The sequence below is a fragment of the Patiria miniata genome, unplaced genomic scaffold, assembly GCF_015706575.1.
Source record: "Patiria miniata isolate m_02_andy unplaced genomic scaffold, ASM1570657v1 HiC_scaffold_20, whole genome shotgun sequence".
Lineage (NCBI taxonomy): Eukaryota > Metazoa > Echinodermata > Asteroidea > Valvatida > Asterinidae > Patiria > Patiria miniata.
This window is the reverse complement of record NW_024037059.1, coordinates 21717962-21735476: the sequence shown is the minus strand read 5'-3', so window position 1 is coordinate 21735476 and position 17515 is coordinate 21717962. Positions and strand designations below refer to the sequence as shown.

The 17515-nt window shown below is 40.6% G+C and overlaps 1 protein-coding gene across 1 annotated transcript; it reads left to right on the top strand.

Moving 5' to 3' along the window:
• Nucleotides 1-4357: 4357 nt before the first annotated feature.
• On the top strand, nt 4358-16601 carry LOC119728203 (pleckstrin homology domain-containing family J member 1-like). The gene is made up of 5 exons (XM_038200335.1): nt 4358-4703; nt 10137-10216; nt 11321-11399; nt 12930-13084; nt 13815-16601. Exons 1-5 carry the CDS (start codon nt 4571-4573, stop codon nt 14142-14144), a joined length of 777 nt encoding a protein of 258 aa, XP_038056263.1. The 5' UTR covers nt 4358-4570; the 3' UTR covers nt 14145-16601.
• The last annotated feature ends 914 nt before the right edge of the window (nt 16602-17515 follow it).

Here is a 17515-nt window from a genome sequence, read left to right as displayed (position 1 = left end):
ACGATAGCGTGATTGAGTTTCAGTGCGGAGCCCCCCCCCCCCTCCACACACATGCACACCCACCATCGTAAGATGTCAGATATTAATTTGCGCGCGGGAAACTAAAACAAAGCAGACATCTTCAATCGAGTGAACTACAGTATGTCAAAAAAAAGAAATTAACTACCCAAAATGAAAAGTAGAGCAATCACAGCCCCCCCCCTCAACTCAAGTTGAAATAAACAGTTCAAAATTACATACTGAATTTTTGCACAAGGTTCGCTATCACTTAATTAATACAGGGAGTTTTCCCCGTAGGCCGACGTGGTATTTTAATTTTGATTTCTTCCAATTGATTTCTGTGATGCGGCACTGATTCATTTTGAAGGTAGAGCGCTGATGATGCGGGGAGCGGACCAGGTTTTGTAGTCGTGGTGTGTTTGTGTTACCCGAAGGTATACGGATACTCCTGAAATAGGGCCGGCTGGAAGTTTATTGGATGACATATTGGCTGGCATGTTATGGCGAAGGCCCTCATGCCGAAGCTGATGATGGCTTTCAAGTTGTGGAAGGGTTTGGATCGGGGGAGGAAGGCATCGCCATGGGGTGTAGGGGGTTTGCGATCAAACCCGTTTGGAAATGAGGAAATTAAAAAGTAAATCATTTATACCCGAGAGGAAACTACAAACAATGCATCGCGATGAATCGTCAGACCGGTTCAGCTATAGCTAACTGGGCAACAGAAGAGCGCCCCCATATGATTATTTTCATGATGGACCCTGTATCTGCCCGTGCATGACGGGATTGATGACGCTGGTCATGATGGGTGCAACCCAGTATAAACATTCCCACAGACACCAGTGTTCAATTCACACACTTCAACGATCTTTAAAAAATACTCACAGGTATTCAGGCTTTACAGAAAAATGATGATCAACATGTCATCTTTCATTTTCTATTCAAGTTTTGGTACGATGGTAAAGAAGACAATCCCTAAAACCAATGCTGCTTCCAAAACTGGAAAAGTAGCCATTTTGAAAAATTGGGATCCCTCCACAACATGGCTAAACAGCGCCACTTTCGGACCCAATTGGAAGCCCCACGTCCAGGCCAGAGGTACAGTGCCATATGTCTTCAATTCCCAATTCCAGGGCTCTCACAGCTCTCTAAAATAATATAGAATAATTTGAGTGTACTTTTATTCATGAGCTCAGCGGACGGATTTTTGGCCTACTTATTGGGGTTTTACCCTGATGGTAATCAGTGGAGATGAAATGGTTGCAATGGTGATGATCGTATGGTGAGCATAAGTGATAATTTCAGTTTGTGGCGTTGGGAACTCTATACTATACTGTAAACAGGAGGCGGGTTCAAATGCCTCAAAGGGAGGGGGTGGGGGTTGGGGGTTGGTGATTGGCCCCGGCCACCTTAGTTACGTCACTGTATTGTGGTGGAAATGGTGATGATGCAAGCATGCATGGCGACGGTTGTGCGGTTGTGGTAAGTTTATATACTTGGTACTTGGTACTTGGTTGGTTCTTCTCCTGTAGGACTTCCACAAGGAAGTATAACTAGGAGGCCAGAAACACCGGGCAAACCCCTTCTCTGAACGATAAGTGTTACTGGGTTCTTTTACGTGCATTGCATTACACAACACACGGGACCTCCGGCTTTACGTCCCATCCGAAGGACGAAGCAATAATGGTTAAGTGCCTTGCTTAAGGGCACAAGTGTCCAGGCCCGGGCTCGAACCCACGCCACTAATTTTCCTCTGAAACACCAGAGCATGAGTCCGGTGCTCTTAACCACTCCATATAATGGTGATATCAATGGTGGTGATAACATGCAAAAGAATGGTTGTGGTGGTGATGGTGCAGGGAATGCCTGCATGGTGGTGAAGATAGTATTGATGTGGTGAGGCACATGATAATAATGAGGCATATAGCAATGGTGGTGTGGTGATTGTGGTGGCAATATAATGACGATAATAATGGTGAATGAGGGATAATAGGCCCAAGGATATGAAAAAAATGTTGAAAGAACCACAACAAAATAAAGCCATAAAGCCTTCTAGTTTAGTCAAATGCACGCGTAGAATTCCCACATTGATTGAAACGTGACACCCTTCGGTGTTTCCCTGGTAACACACATCCCAATCTCTTTTTGGGCCAATTTCCCCACATCCGTCACATCAGCTCGGCCAATCTTGACTTCGCGAACCCATCAGGCTTAGTCGTTCACACACGACATCGAATGCATGTAATTATTATGCCTACAATTATACAGAACATGCATCAAGCTCACATCACCTTGAACTAGCTGAGTGCTCGATCATTAATCAGAATTTCACCATCGGTACGTATAAAAAGCAGTGTTATCAACGCGCATACCATTACAGGAACTAATGTCAGGTGGTAGTCAATTATCATAAAACCACTGGTGCTTGTAGCAACACGTGGGGCAGTAAAAGCTCCACGAAACTAGCAAACACTTTGCTGTTTTTTTTCCGTTAATGTGGGTGGGACAGAATCAGGGTGACCGTAAGGTCATGGCCAAATTCTACTAAATGCACTTCAAAAATCTGTCAGATTTATCAATGAATCTGCCAAATTCCCATGAATTACTCGAGATACACTATAAACACTTAAAATCACATGGAGATGTTGTAATATTGCCTTCATTAAGATTCATGAAATTAGTAATATTAATAGAATTGTTGCCCTTCAAAAAAAAGCTCTGAGAATAATTAACCGTACCGACTTTCGGGCCCACAGCAATCCTTTATTTTATAAACACAAAACACTAAAGGCCAATGATATTTACCATGAATAGTGTAGCATTATTAATAACATTCGAAATAATAATTACCGAGAATGTATCATTTGGGAGACATTCCCATAGACTTGTGCACAAAATTTTTCAAACTTAAATGTGCCCTAACCCATATTCCCTTGTCCTTTTCCCACGAATTTCGGTATTTTTACTAATTAGACCACGAGCAACAAATATAACCTGATTGCGACAATAACATTTTACCTCTAAAGGGGGGCTGTGGAATTAGGTAGACATTCTCCCTAATGACCAGTGTCTCCTATTGTCGAAGAAATTACGATAACGTGTCTCCCTAATGGTACATTTGTGCTAATATCACATTGCACTAACGTATGAAATGGCTAGAATGAACATCATGTCGATATCAGGATGTTTATAATGCTGTACTATACACGAGCACTAGGACAGTGCTTTCATTCACTAGTATAGCAGTCAGAACATTGTAACATTATTATTAATTAATGAAATTAATTAAGACACGTCTGCAGCTGAGGAATATTGCGCGACAAGCACAGCTGCTGTTGGAGATTAAAAATGTTAATTTGACAAAAAGCTGCAAATATGACATATGACACATGACAAAATGACTCAGATCTGTTAAATAGGGAAATTAAAAATGATCAAAATTCTCGGTCTTCTGAAAGGTTGCTGTACGATTTTTGTTGTGCGCAGCAATCTGTGCTTTGCCGAAATAGGGTGGCAAAAAGTCAACATGCTTCGTGATGAAGTGTTATACATGTAATTAACATGTGGGATAATTGGACATGTTGCTCCCAAAAACATGTTATAATATAACCCAAAATAAATCCCAGGTTTATAATAAACAAGAAGAGGATTTATTGCCGAATCTATACTGAACTTATGAGAGAAAAAAAATAGTGGGAGAAAATTGGCAATGAACAGGGTTTCGCATCAGATGGAGGCACAATATTGAGAGGGAAACAAACGATCATCATTTCCCTCAGTTTTATCATACAGGCCTGTTTTAGTTGCGTGCTGATTATAATTATTTGATTTCAAGAAAGGGCGACATATTAGGTTCACTGTGGATCACATTTCACCCACGCACTAAACAAATTGCAAAGTATATATATAGCATATAAGACCCTAAAAAGGGCGCTAACAGTTCAAGTTGTGGGTCATATAAATTTAGCGTCGAAAAAACTCGAAAGTGACTTCAAAACGAATTTTTTTTTAATTTATTGGGTGATGGGTAGGTAGTTTGCTATTTATAATCACGGTCTTGGAGGACGACTTTGTGCATTAAGGAGTACATCACAATAAAATTATACAATCATACGAGATGTCATTGATCAGTCATTGTCAGATGCAACAGGGACAGGAAAAAAAAGTGGATCCCAAATTTATAGAGTGACCCACATATGGAAAAGGCTCATTTTCAAGTATTTAAGTCAAAAGCTATCCCGCACGCACTACTTCCTTCGATAAAGGGTGTGCATTGGTTGAAAAAATTATTGACATGAAAATTATTAATTCCTGACCCATCTCCGATTTCAACAGAGGGCGCCTTGTACAGTACCGGTAGGTCAAAGTTTAGGGGTGTTCACCGATGTTTCTTGGCTGAGTTCACAAAAAGTGAAAACAATCGCGTTGTTATAATTGGGAGTTTCCCTCGGAAATTGTATAATGTAGATCCACGTGCTTCCATTGAAGTAGTCAAGAGTTACATTTGAACAAGCATGTGGTATGAAATTGGAGAGTTTTTGAGCTGAGGATCGGGAAGAATTGGACAGGCAAAATGAGATACTCCGAGCAAGAACTGTTTCGCATGGCTTGCTCGGCCACTACCGAGGCAACCATGAAAGGACGGCTGTTTTACAAGGGGATACAGCAGGGGAAATTGCGGCCCGTCCGTGAATTACAGGGACAGGGTAAGCTGCATATAGTTTTGGAAACCCTCCTGGGCTTCAAAAAATTGATGCTTTTAATAATATAACATTCTGAATCAGACTGGGACCTTGAGAGCAGAAAAGCATGCAAAACAAAATCTAGCCGGCTAGCCGTTTTTACCATGGACTATGGAGGAATAATGTTTTTTACTCACTCAGTCTTTAGTTGACAAAATTCTCCAAAGTTTTCATGAGGTACTACAAGGTCCTCAGTATTTCACCAGCCAAGTTCGAGGTCTCAAGTAGATTTTTGGTATTAAATCGTGTAGTTTAGGACACCTCTTATGTTTTACAAGTTATGTTCATCAATTAAAACCCTGCCCTTTTTCCACAAAATTTAGCTAGCTGATATTCAATATTGGGCGATCGTGTAGTGTAGGGCCCGGTTCCTATAAGGGAACAAAATCCACTTTTAAATTATTTGACCAACCAAACTAGTTGGCTACATTAAGAACATATAGGTACGTCATAGATAAAGGGCAAGGTTTTGAATTTTTGAGGGAAACTTGGGGGTAAAATGAAGATGACAAGGACAAAACGCAACACGAAAATAAAGATGGCAATCACCTCATGATGTACCGTGTGTACCGTGAGCACGCAAGTCGCGCTGCACGGCACCAACCGGTCAGTAATCCACGTAGGAAAATTGTAATTTCGGGTGTCGGACGCTTCGCCCCATTTCCACGTCGCCCCATGTCACTTCGCCCCTAACCACTTCGCCCCATCCCCAATTCGCCCCAAACCACTTCGCCCCATCCCCGCTTCGCCCCATCCCCGCTTCGCCCCATCCCCGCTTCGCCCCATCCCCACTTCGCCCCATCTCCGCTTCGCCCCATCCCCACTTCGCCCCATGCCCACTTCGCCCCATGCCCACTTCGCCCCATGTAGATTGGTTCCTCCAAGAGTGAAATTAGGATGTCAAAGGTATTGTCGTTCTCAGATAAGTGGGAAACGGGTTGGTATAGCCGGGTTGGGAACAAAGTTGGATCTTTTATTTCAAGCTTTTTTTCTCGGTAGGGGAGAGTGATAGCTTGAGAGGTTGGTTATGAATTGTTCATTTGGTGGGCTAATTCTTTCAGTTGGTTAGCAATGAGTGAATCTGTTGGAATTGTTTTTAAGCCAATAAAATAGATGAGATTTTTTTTACATGTAACGGCTGGGGCGAAGTGGGGATGGGGCGAAGTGGGGATGGGGCGAAGTGGGGATGGGGCGAAGTGGGGATGGGGCGAAGTGGGGATGGGGCGATGTGGGGATGGGGCGAAGTGGGGATGGGGTGAAGTGGTTAGGGGCGAAGTGACATGGGGCGACGTGGAAATGGGGCAAAGTGTCCGACATTCGTAATTTCTACCCCAAGAAACTGTTCAAAAATTACCAAAAAGGTGTCAAAACATTGAGAGAAGTCTGTTTTAGGTTGACAATGTCATTTTTTAGAAATATTTTTTTTCTTGATTCTTATTTGATCGAAACAAAACAGGGGCCCTACACTACATGATCGCCCAATATTGAATATGAGATGGTACTATCAGTGCGACAGTTCCGGATCACTTTTTATACAAGCTGCTGTATATATGCGCGTGTGCACATGTTTGGACTTTCATGGCCCAAGTGACATCATTTCAATAGTAAAAGTTAAAAGCAAGTATTTTCACACAGACTCAACTGAAAGGGAAATAAATCATGGCTTTTGTACAGGACTGAACCCGACAGTTGCGGATCACTTTCGACAGTTCCAGATCACGCATGCTGCGCTACATGGTACATGTACAGATTCATCATTCACAGCACGCTGAGCGCGTCGTGTGTCATGCCTTTATCATTTTAACTGCACACAAAACTGCATCGTGTGCATTGGTGATCCGCAACAGTCTCAGGTGGGATAAAAATTGAATTCAAATGCCCAAATCATTATAACTCGGTGATACTTGAGATTACATGTATTTCCTTACAAGAAAACCTAACAAAGTGAAGAAAAAAAAGGAAACCAGATTTTTGCCTTTACACACTTCCTTTACTAAACAAGCGGATATTTCGTCAAACTGGATCGTGGGTAATGTTTAAGCGCTGTTCGAAATGGCCTTTCCCGGACAATTGCAAAATGGCAGACCTTCAAATTGGTGGAAAAAAATCTAGGCAAAAAGTTGGGTTACACTTGAATTAATTTTATTTAATCAAGTGATCTGGAACTGTCGATGATCCGGAACTGTCGCACTGACTGTATTGTATCTTAGTGAACTATTTAGATGATTCCAAACACACAAAGTGACTTTTCCTGCTTGTATCATACTTTCATAGCCAAATGTACATGTATTCAGTCCCAAAATATAAAAGTTCTCTTTGAACGGAGTCCTGAAGGCTGAACTACACGATAACCTGATTTTTTAAAGGAGATGTTTCTTCAACACTTTTCACCTGAGTGTGAAGCCAAGTGATTTCATTTTGAAGTCTAAGACTAGACTGGTGCATGTCCCACTTTGTGAAAGATTGACCCTTCAGTAGCCTGGTGGCATGACTGTAGTATGACAAATGTGCAGAAATAGTGAATAGGTACCAGATGTTTCTTTTGACACAGTTGATTGATGCAGTACGTACTACGGTAATTTATTAAGGAGTGTTGGACTGGTTGTGTCATGTGCCAGTCTAAATGTATGTTCTTATTTTGTAACATGTTTTCACTGTCTGAAATTTTGGGACTCTCAAATACACAGTATTGAGAGTCCCAAACTTTTGGACTAATTCTATTGGTCAAGGACAGTCAGTGAAGGGGGGGGGGGGACAAGGGCGGATCCAGGGGGGCCAAAGGGGGCCATGGCCCCCCCCCCCCCCAAAACGAAACCATTTTTTTTTTTTATGTGACATCGCAATAAAGGCAGGCAATGAGTACACCACCATCTTTTCCTCAAAAAAACATTCGTTAAAGTGGTCAGAAATTGCCTCAGATCACACCACAGAGCATCTAGAATCCAAAAAATATTTTTTGGCCCCCCCCCAAATTGTGTTTTGGATCGGCCCTTGGGGGGGGGGAGGGAATAGGGGGAGTATGTATTTAACATTTTATCAGAAAAATTGTAGGAAAAGTGGGAAAAGCAGAAAAGGAAGAAAGCCACTATAGGGACTGGATTACTCATGCATCTTTGATTCCCTAATGTCTGCACAATTTCGTACTGTGGTATGGAAATAGGTCAACTCATCATACAATTGTACTCTTGTACCATCACCAGTGTATCGTTTACATTTTAGTCAATCTGTCTGGTCCCCCCCCCCCCAATAAAAACAGGCTAAAAACACTTTCAAAGTATACTTCTGTAGTATGTTTAATGTTTCATGTACATTCTATGGTATGTGGGCTACATGTAGTCTGAAAATGTTGGAATCTCAATACTGTGTACGATAGTCCCAAAACTTAAGATTGTAAAAACTTGCAACACCAAAAAAATAGACTGGCACATGAAACAACCAGTCCAACACCCCTTGACCACTGCATCAATCAACTGTGTCAAAAAAAAAAAACATCCCGTACCTAGCTCTATTCTACACATTCTCTATAGTCATGCTACCAGACTACTGAACAAGGGTTAATCTTTTCACAAAGTTGGACATGTACCAGTCTACATGTAGCCTTGAAAAAAAAGTCTCCTTTAAAAATTGAACTGAGACCTCAAACTTGGCTGGTGAAATACTGAAGACTTTGCCTTTGCCTCCTGAAAAATTTGGAGGTTTTTGGTCAGCCAAAGAGTTGGTAAAGTTGGCCTGAGTTGTTTTGCACCCTTGGGTCCCAGTCTGTATGTAGGCCTACTTGTTTTTCAAGCATGCAAAAGCTAAAGTGATTAAAAACCAGGACCCATCACCCATGCTGCATCGTGAGACAAATATTCACCCAAACCCCAAAATGTGGACCAAAAACTCTGGCTAGGACGTTTAAGTTTCCCATATCAAATGCACGAAATTCATTTGATGTACATTGAAAAGCGTAGACACAAACGTTAAACAACGTTGTTCAGTTGCTGAAAGGTCACGACTCCCAGCACTTCACAGTACAAGTCAAGTGATTGTGATTTCCGTGCCCTCCGCAATCCTCCAAAATCCTAAATTAATTTCAGCGCAAGGTAACCCTTCTCACGGGTCCGTGGGTTGCTTTGAGCACATAGGCCCACGGCATCACAGGCTACTTGACCAGAAACTGTAGAAGCCCATGAGTTCCTTAGTGCCTGGGAAGCACTCTTCAGAGCCCTGGCGTGAAGATACATTTCTGATGTTTTTCACTCTTTGTAAAATTAACTAATTTGTTGTCGCATAGACTGAGTGAGCCATTTCGATCCAAATGTAGTGTGACAAAGGTGATTGTGACTATTTTTTAACTCAGTTGATTACTGTGCTACATTTATAGTGTATGAATCTCAAGTTTCTGCAGATACAGGCATACAGATCATGCACATGAACATGTACATGTATATGTAGTACGTGAACTTTACCCCTCTTATGCAAATATATATTCTGTGCAAAGTTGTCCTTTCAGTCAAAATCAATCAAGTGACTGTTTTCAACAGTTAAGAGCTCCTACTCCTAGCCTACATAAAGCAGGATTGACTGGCTGTGACTGTTTATGTAACTTGATGCAGCTATGCTTTGACTGTAGGTGATTGATAAGCCAGCTGTGCCTACTTTTTGCATGCTTTTGCATCTGTTGACTGAATTTGACTAGTCACAGTGCTTGCTTGAAATATGATCTGACTGTTGGTGACTAGTCTGTGTAAAAGGCATGGCAGGGGAAGAGGATTGATTTTTTGACTGTCTGTGACTGTTTAAACAGCAGGAGGGTAAAAGTATACTACATACATGTATGTGTGACTTTTCCAGTAAATTTGTGCTCTAAAAGAGTGAAATTTTGAAATACATGTACCAATAGCCCAGTGTGCTGACTACATGAAAATGCTTTTGCATCTAGATACTTGAATCAACGTTTACAAGTTTAAATCATATAATATAGCTTTGTGGTCAAGTATAAAATGTACATAAGATCATTTGCTTTTTGGTGCATTTTTTTGTTTGTTTGAGGCGACAAGTTGCTCAAAATCTGAAGAAAACTGCATAATGGCTCAGTGGCTACTGTACATTTTGAGAACAGAGTAAAAAATATTTGCACAATTGTTTTGGTATCATATAACCGGATTCTATTGCTGACTTAGGCCTACCGATACGTAAAAAAGTATTGCCATGAGCACACTTTTGAATACCACCTTTCCGATTGCTTTCTTTCGATCGAAACCATTTCCAGGCAGAATAAATCCACAGGATACGTGTTATTGGGACTAGCCCTATTTTCACTTTGAACAAGCTTTTTTTCATTAAATTCTTGAAATTAAAAAAATGCTCAATCAGTTGGGTTTCAATTTGATTTGATTTTTGTTTCCTCTTCAGCATTCCGGGAGCGAGAGTTCCGACTTCAAGGCAATTTCCTGTTTTATTACAAGCTAGCTGAAGATAGGCGATCGCCAGAGGTAAAATGCAGCAAAATCCCCAATTTCACATTTACAAGAAACATGTTCCTTTTTACAATGCTTACAGTGGGTATCTCTGATACTGGGTAGCTACATGTATGCATTTGTTGAAATATTGTTCCCCCAGTTTAGAATTGAAGATCTGCAGATATAAAATTCAGAAATTGTAGCATTACGCATTTCAGAATTCAGAAGTACATACATGTAAAGTTGCAATCAAGCCAGTCACTTTTGATTTCACTTTTTAAATTAAATCAAAAATCTTCACAAGTCAGTAAACGACTTTCTTACAAGCAAGGGGAGATGAACAATGACAGAACAATGCCCTTGGGACAGTTCGTTTCAGTGTTTTGTTATTAAAGCTACTTGTCTACTAATTTGGTCTACCTTATTAGTTATGGAAAAATTACGTTATTTATTGGGAACTTTTTTCGACCCAAGAATAATTCAGTTTTTATAGTAGGGAAGACTGGTTTCCACCCCATATCAGAACCGTTAATTTAGGGTTTGGGAACTGGTCTACTCGCAGGGCAAATATTATTATTATTATTATTATTATTATTGTTAATCATTTCTGGTAATGAAACCAAGGATTCCTCAAAAGCGCCCTAGGTACTGTAGCTCGCAAGCCTGAAGAAACCTGTGGAGAGAAGACAATGAGAAGAAATTACAGTTTTAGAGGTGGGAGGAAAAGCCCAGAAGAATATTCTGAGGAAAGCCCACGGAATCAGGTAGGGACTGAAAACCCAATCCTCATATTGGCCCAGGCGGGATTCGAACCCGGGTCACAGCGGTGGAAGGCGGGGAAAGTACCACTACGCCAACCTGACTCCTGTGTGCAAACAAATCCAAAATAAAATAAAACATACAAGTTGAAAAGTCAAAAGGAGAAAAACAATTGAATTGACTTTGAGATGGGACGACTTGTGATTGACTTGTGATTTTCTTTTTTTCTGAGCTCCTTTTTGTTTGTGTAGCCCCAACTCGAATGGCCTTTCTAGCTCCATGTAATGGGCGACGTTTTGATAACAAAATCCTTTTGATATTCATTAAAGGCCGATCATTAATTTAATGTTTTTTTGATGTGTCTCATTTCCTTTCAAGCCTCTGGGAGCTCTCCTGTTGGAACGCTTCACCGTCCAGCGAGAAATGGCTGCGGAGAAAGGCTTCGTCTTCTCAATAGGTCAGGAGATCATTTTCAGCCTTTGCACGGTGTGCCTGAACGGAGGGCAGTGTTTGTCAATTACATTCAGTGACAATGAAATAACAGTGCAGTCATGTGGCTGCGAAGGGCGATTTCTAAAGGTTACATAACACTTCATTATGAATGAAGTTACATGTGCACACACATGTTCACGTTGGCGGGCGAAATCTTTGAAAATTAATTTCTCCCGTTTGGAAGACTGTATCTTCATGCAACTTTCAGGGTTTACTTCCCTCATAATGATCCAAGTATGTGCTAAAAATCGTTGTAATGTGTTCATTACTTTTCATTGAAATTGGAAAAATAGGCTTGGCTACGTGCACTTTTGAAAGCTGGTATACTGGCGTTTGCAATATCTGTCAATCTTTTCAAGCCTGACGAGTATTAATAAGGTTCAGACTATTCTTAGATGATATAAGTGTTGAACTACTTGTGAAATAACAACTTGGAGAGATTCCTAGAAATTGAGGTCAATACATGCATTTGGGGAAGTTTTCAAACGATTTCTTCCAGACTTGAAGGTCAGCTTTACCAGTAACCAGTATTGACGTTTCGGCATCGATGACATGAAGTTTAGAATGTTGTCATCCGTTATAATTTAACATTTCAGTCAAACGGAGCATATTTTCTTAGAAACACAACGTTCAAAAGGCCATGTTTTTTTGGGTGCATGGATTTCACTGCTCTATTATGGCGTCTAAGTACGTAATCGGATTAGCTTTGCCTATTTAACAACACCAGAAGCTTTGCCCTAGCAACCACATGACTGACTGTGTCTACACATGCATACGACAGAGGAACAAAGGCCTGCCGTCTGACGTGACATAATTAGATGCAACGAGTCTAGAAAGACATATTCATTCATTCATTATACAAATCCTGTTAACAAGATTCCATTAAAGGGCCCTGCAATGTAATTTTTTAATGCAATCCTCTAAAATACACCTTTGTGTCCCATTTAACCCTATTTTCTATTTTCATTGTTGCCATTTTCAAGGTTATTACAGTCCCTGCTTGTTTTTTATGCTTATGTGAATTGCCATACATTCATGAGCAAAAGTGTGATGTCATTTCAGGCAGAAACCTCAAGGTTACACCTAGTTCAGCACCAGAAGTTGCCAGACTTTTGGATATTTTGCTGACGTAAATTTTCTTTTCTTTGGTGATCCGCTGTTATGTCAGTACATGACAGTAAACCAATGAGCACATTTTCTCACAAATGTTTTCAGTGAGCAAATGTTCAAGTTCACAGTTTGAACAGAAAACCCTTTTGTGAAATGACATCACAGCAACATCGCCATCAATTGTCCAGAAAAGCATGGAAAACTAAAAATGCTGAAAGCATGGGCGTTGACAGACGAACTAGCCACCCTCATGCGGGACCAAATTACTTGGAAAAGCCATACTCGAGCCCACCTGTGGGCAAATGAGTAGAAGTAGTAGTAGTGTAAGTGTACAGTAACTCTAATCTTGGATGCTAATTTTTCTAAAAAATATTTGTAACCGCAGCATTTCAGGAGGACAGAGAGAGGAAGCACTTCTTCTTGGCTCCCTCGGCTCAGCTGTGTGACCAGTGGGTGCAGGCGATCCGCAGCGCCAGCTACGAACAACTCAAGTCTACATGGATCATGCTTCGCAGTAAAATCAAGAGGTTGACAGATATGGTGAGCTCAAAATTGCAAGAAGTTCTCATTTCAATCATTTTTCAGCTACAAACCAAAAAACAGGTTGATGTAAGTGTCACAATATTCCTGAGACAGAAAGGTACAAGTAGAATGCTGCTATGATGAACAAGTGCGAGTGCACAATAAGATCTGGCCGTGTTGCAAGAAGTCTTGCATGAAAGTCTTGCATGAAATCGATCAAAATGATCCCTGCCAGAGCTTAAAAACGCGACGCTGAAAAATACGTCGCCGATGGCACATATGGAACACCATACTTTTGGTCAATTTTCAGGGACAGACAGACCATCAGACTGACCGACCGACCACCAAGTGACATATAGAAGCTCAGGACTGCCAGAGCTTAAAAACGACATACCGAACATTCAGCTATAACAAACATCCCCTTTTTATTTACATTTACTATAAGAGCATTAGACGTCCAAAATCACTGTTACTAACAACCACTATACGGGTATACACTAAAAAAATCTGGTGGGGGCGACAATATACTGTACAAGATTTTGGTCTGATTGGTGTCAGTGTGTCTCTTAAAGAAATTCACTACAGAAAGGTTCTTGCAGAATGAATTTTGACATACCGGTACTGTACATTGAGAAGGCCATATGCAACTCTCAGATTTCATTTTGAGAGAAACACAATGAAAACATTTATCCTTGGTTGTCACACGTCAGATTCTAGCGCTTAGTTTTGGTCTTTCTTTTGTCGACAGCAACAAGCAACTGAAACTCAGCAGAAACAACTGCAGCAACAAAAGCTGCAACAGCAACAACAGCAGTTGCTGCAGCAACAGCAGAAACAACAACAGCAACTATTGCAGCAACAACCCCAGCAACTATTGCAGCAACAACCAATTGCACCCACAATGCAAGCAGCTGCCAGACCCCCACCAGCCAGACCACCCCCACCCAGACCACCACCACCTCAGCAAGCACTACCCCTCCAGCCAAGGAGGAACGCGCCCCCACCCCCACCCAAAGCAACCACCAACACCAGTACTCCACAGGAACCAGCAGAGGGACTCCTCATTGACTTTTCCTAACCCTCCCTCTCTCCCAGGGTTTAGGACAGACTGAAATTGTAAAGTACATTGTAAGGGCTGCGAAAAAAATCGTTGAGGGTTTACACCATTCGTGTTACTTGCTGGATACTCACATGCTGTTGGAGTTGTGACGCCACTCAGATGAACTTGGCGTGAGTGTGGTTACTGTTTCATGTGCACTGCTGCAGCCCACATAACCCTGCACCTTTGCTCGGTCCTCTCTGCTCAATCTAGCTGCTGATTGTAAATGTCATTCATAAAAACGTATGAAGGGAATCCCGGTGTGGCAAAGCATTGTGCTAATGGCACTTGCCATAAACAATGTAGTTTGTGTGCATGGCTTCAAAAAAATGTATTCACAATGGAGCAAGGTCAGTGCCCTTGGATAGGGTGGTGGGGACTAGTGAAACCAATGCCTTTTTTAGGTTGTTCAAAATTCCCAAATTCCAAGTCTAATACTTAATTACTCAATCTTCTTCAGGAAGCGAAAATAATCGTGGTAATCACTATTGCGGTGAAATGTGCTGCAAAGCACTTTACCATTCAACAGATTTGAAACAGTCACTGAATTTTGTGACTCGAGTTGAGTCATTTAAAGGAAGTGACGCGTGTGCAGCATGATTTTTTATTTTTGAATATAATGATTACAAATTCGCGAATGGATGACATTTGAACACATGACTATAAAAAAACTCTTACCATAACCAGTAGGCAAACTTGCCAGTGTCTCCACAAAGGCAGCTTCCAAGCATTTCAACTGCATAGGTTTCAAATACTGAAAAGTAGTGCCCCTCTCTTTATTGATATTTGCCAGAGACCCTTTCGAAATCAGCGAAAATCAAAGCTCATCACCACAGACACTGCACTTTAGTGGTAGCCTTGTTGCCATTTTACAACAGGCTGGTTCCGCGCTAACATTATCGTTGGGATTTTGTATTCAGTGGACGGGAATCAGACCTAGGCTAGTCCTGCATATAATTTGCATATATTAGGAGGAAATCCTCCTAATGTATTTCTATATTACCCACTACCGGTCCCTACATTCGAAGTCCGCAGGACAATGGAGGGACCAGGTACCAGTCTAGTGACAGTCTGTCGGTGAGATGGGTAACCAGTCTTATTAACAAGAGACAGTCAGCCAGAGACTTCACTAAGTCTAATTCATGAATGACAAGTCAGTCAGTGAGTTGGTCCATCAGGTACAGCAAAAACCAACAAATGCCCACGATAGACCTGCTGAAAACCAGAGCCAAATCCTCAGATGACTACAGGGCGGTAGTCTTTCAACTACACTTCATATTATTTGCTTGTAAAAAAAAATTAAAAATGGTCTTCCCAATTTCAGCGGAATATGTGTGTTTATGATCATTGCAGTGTACCTAAGAGAATGGTATATACTGTGTAGTTTATATTTTATTTACTGTAAATAAAGATACCTTAATCACAATGGTGGTAGTATATATTGAGAGTAATACTGTAATCATTTAATAATCCATTATTCCTTATGAATGATTTCTTTCAAATTTGGTTTGAAATATATTAAGGAGTAAGATGGGTACATTTTGTTTTTTAAATTCCAAGATTTTTGGCAAGTCTCAAATGTATATTTGATAAACTGAACATGTCACTTGCACAATTTCACCTTGGTTTCTATGAATAAATAATAATGGACAAAGGAATCAAAACTGATACTTGGCATATCAAAACCAGTTTTATTCTTGTTTCATGTCATCAACCATTCACTAAGGGATAAAACAAGTTTGACAATTGATATAAGAAACTAAAAAGCGTTGGTCTTTTTTTGGCACTACGACATGGTATTGTATCCCCAATAATAAAATGCAGAACTGAAAGTAAGATATAAATATCACACTACTGTATTTATATGAACTACTTTTGTCTTATTGTGACCCGGGGAAGCAATGCCAACCATCACTACGATTTGCGACAACTCTGCATATAAATGGTCGAAACAAAACTGAAAACCAAATGCACAGGACTGAATGATAAAGGACAATGAGGTACACATGTAGTTGATGTCTATTTTCCTGTAGTCATTCAATACCCTTGGGGCATTGGAACAGTTTGCTCTTAACTACACGGCAGTGGTTGAAGTAATCCATATCCCCCTTCCTACAAAAATGTGGGTGATATTTTGGGAGTAGACTTTTCCTGTTTTGTTTTTTTACAATTTAGGTCAATAACTGTCTGCAAACAAGCTGATCCTCCAAAACATCATATGCGCACAGAACTTAAAATAAAACTGGTTTATTTGGCAGTACATGGTATACACACTTGGAAAGTATTATCTTGTACAGTTCCTATTTACACACTAGGCCCAAGACTTCAAAGTGTTCCGATTTGATACACAAGGATGTCGTTTGTTTTTTTGCATTAATGTTACTTGCTATGTAAGACTAATTATCCACACTTCTTCAGATGTTTTGGGCCAAAAAAACCCCCAAAAACAAAACGCAAATTCAAACTCGATTGTTTTGTCTTGCCAATTAAAATCTGTACCTGAATATAAACTGTATGAGTTAAGTTGTAAAACTGGAACCCAAGTCTCTGTACCTTTGAACTCGAGACTCTACAGTCTAGGTACCAAAAATGGCCTCAGAACTGGAAGTTGGTATTACGAAAGTTGCGGGCATGTCCATCACAAGTCAGTCATGATTCAAATCTCAAGACAATCATAAGAAGGAAATCCCTTGACACAGTTCATTGAAAAACCTTGTACCTTTGTTTATTTTTGTATTCTTTCCTTACAACTCTGCTTGTGACTTGATGTGCGACACGCGATTGAGTTGTAAGGACTTGACTACAACGGACAATTATAACATACGTATTTATGCGCCATATGCACTTCTTTCACTGGCCAATGTTCCAACAATTCAAAAAAAGATACCAAGTCACTGACTCACATTTTTGTATGCAATATTATGCTGTAGTAACCAAAGATTAGCTCCTGGACTGCCAGTCTCCAACAAAACATTTGCAGTCGGGTTGTTAGCGGCACCATACCGAAACCTTCCAGACACTGTTAACTGATTCAAGATGTCATCTTTTTTTATTACAAAACATTTGCAGTCGGGTTGTTAGCGGCACCATACCGAAACCTTCCAGACACTGTTAACTGATTCAAGATGTCATCTTTTTTTATTACTTGATTATGAAGCTTGTTAATTTGAAAAGTGATATAACAAACCTTGATTGATTTTGGGGAGGCTGTTTTCAATTTCTGGTCCCTTTGTGTTGGCGTATTTGGACTTCGTCTAAACCAAGTCGGCCAGCATCTCAGGCCCAGTATTTTACACCACTTCCCTTCAAACCACGTTGGTTTTGTAAACTCTATTGCAACTGCTCCAACG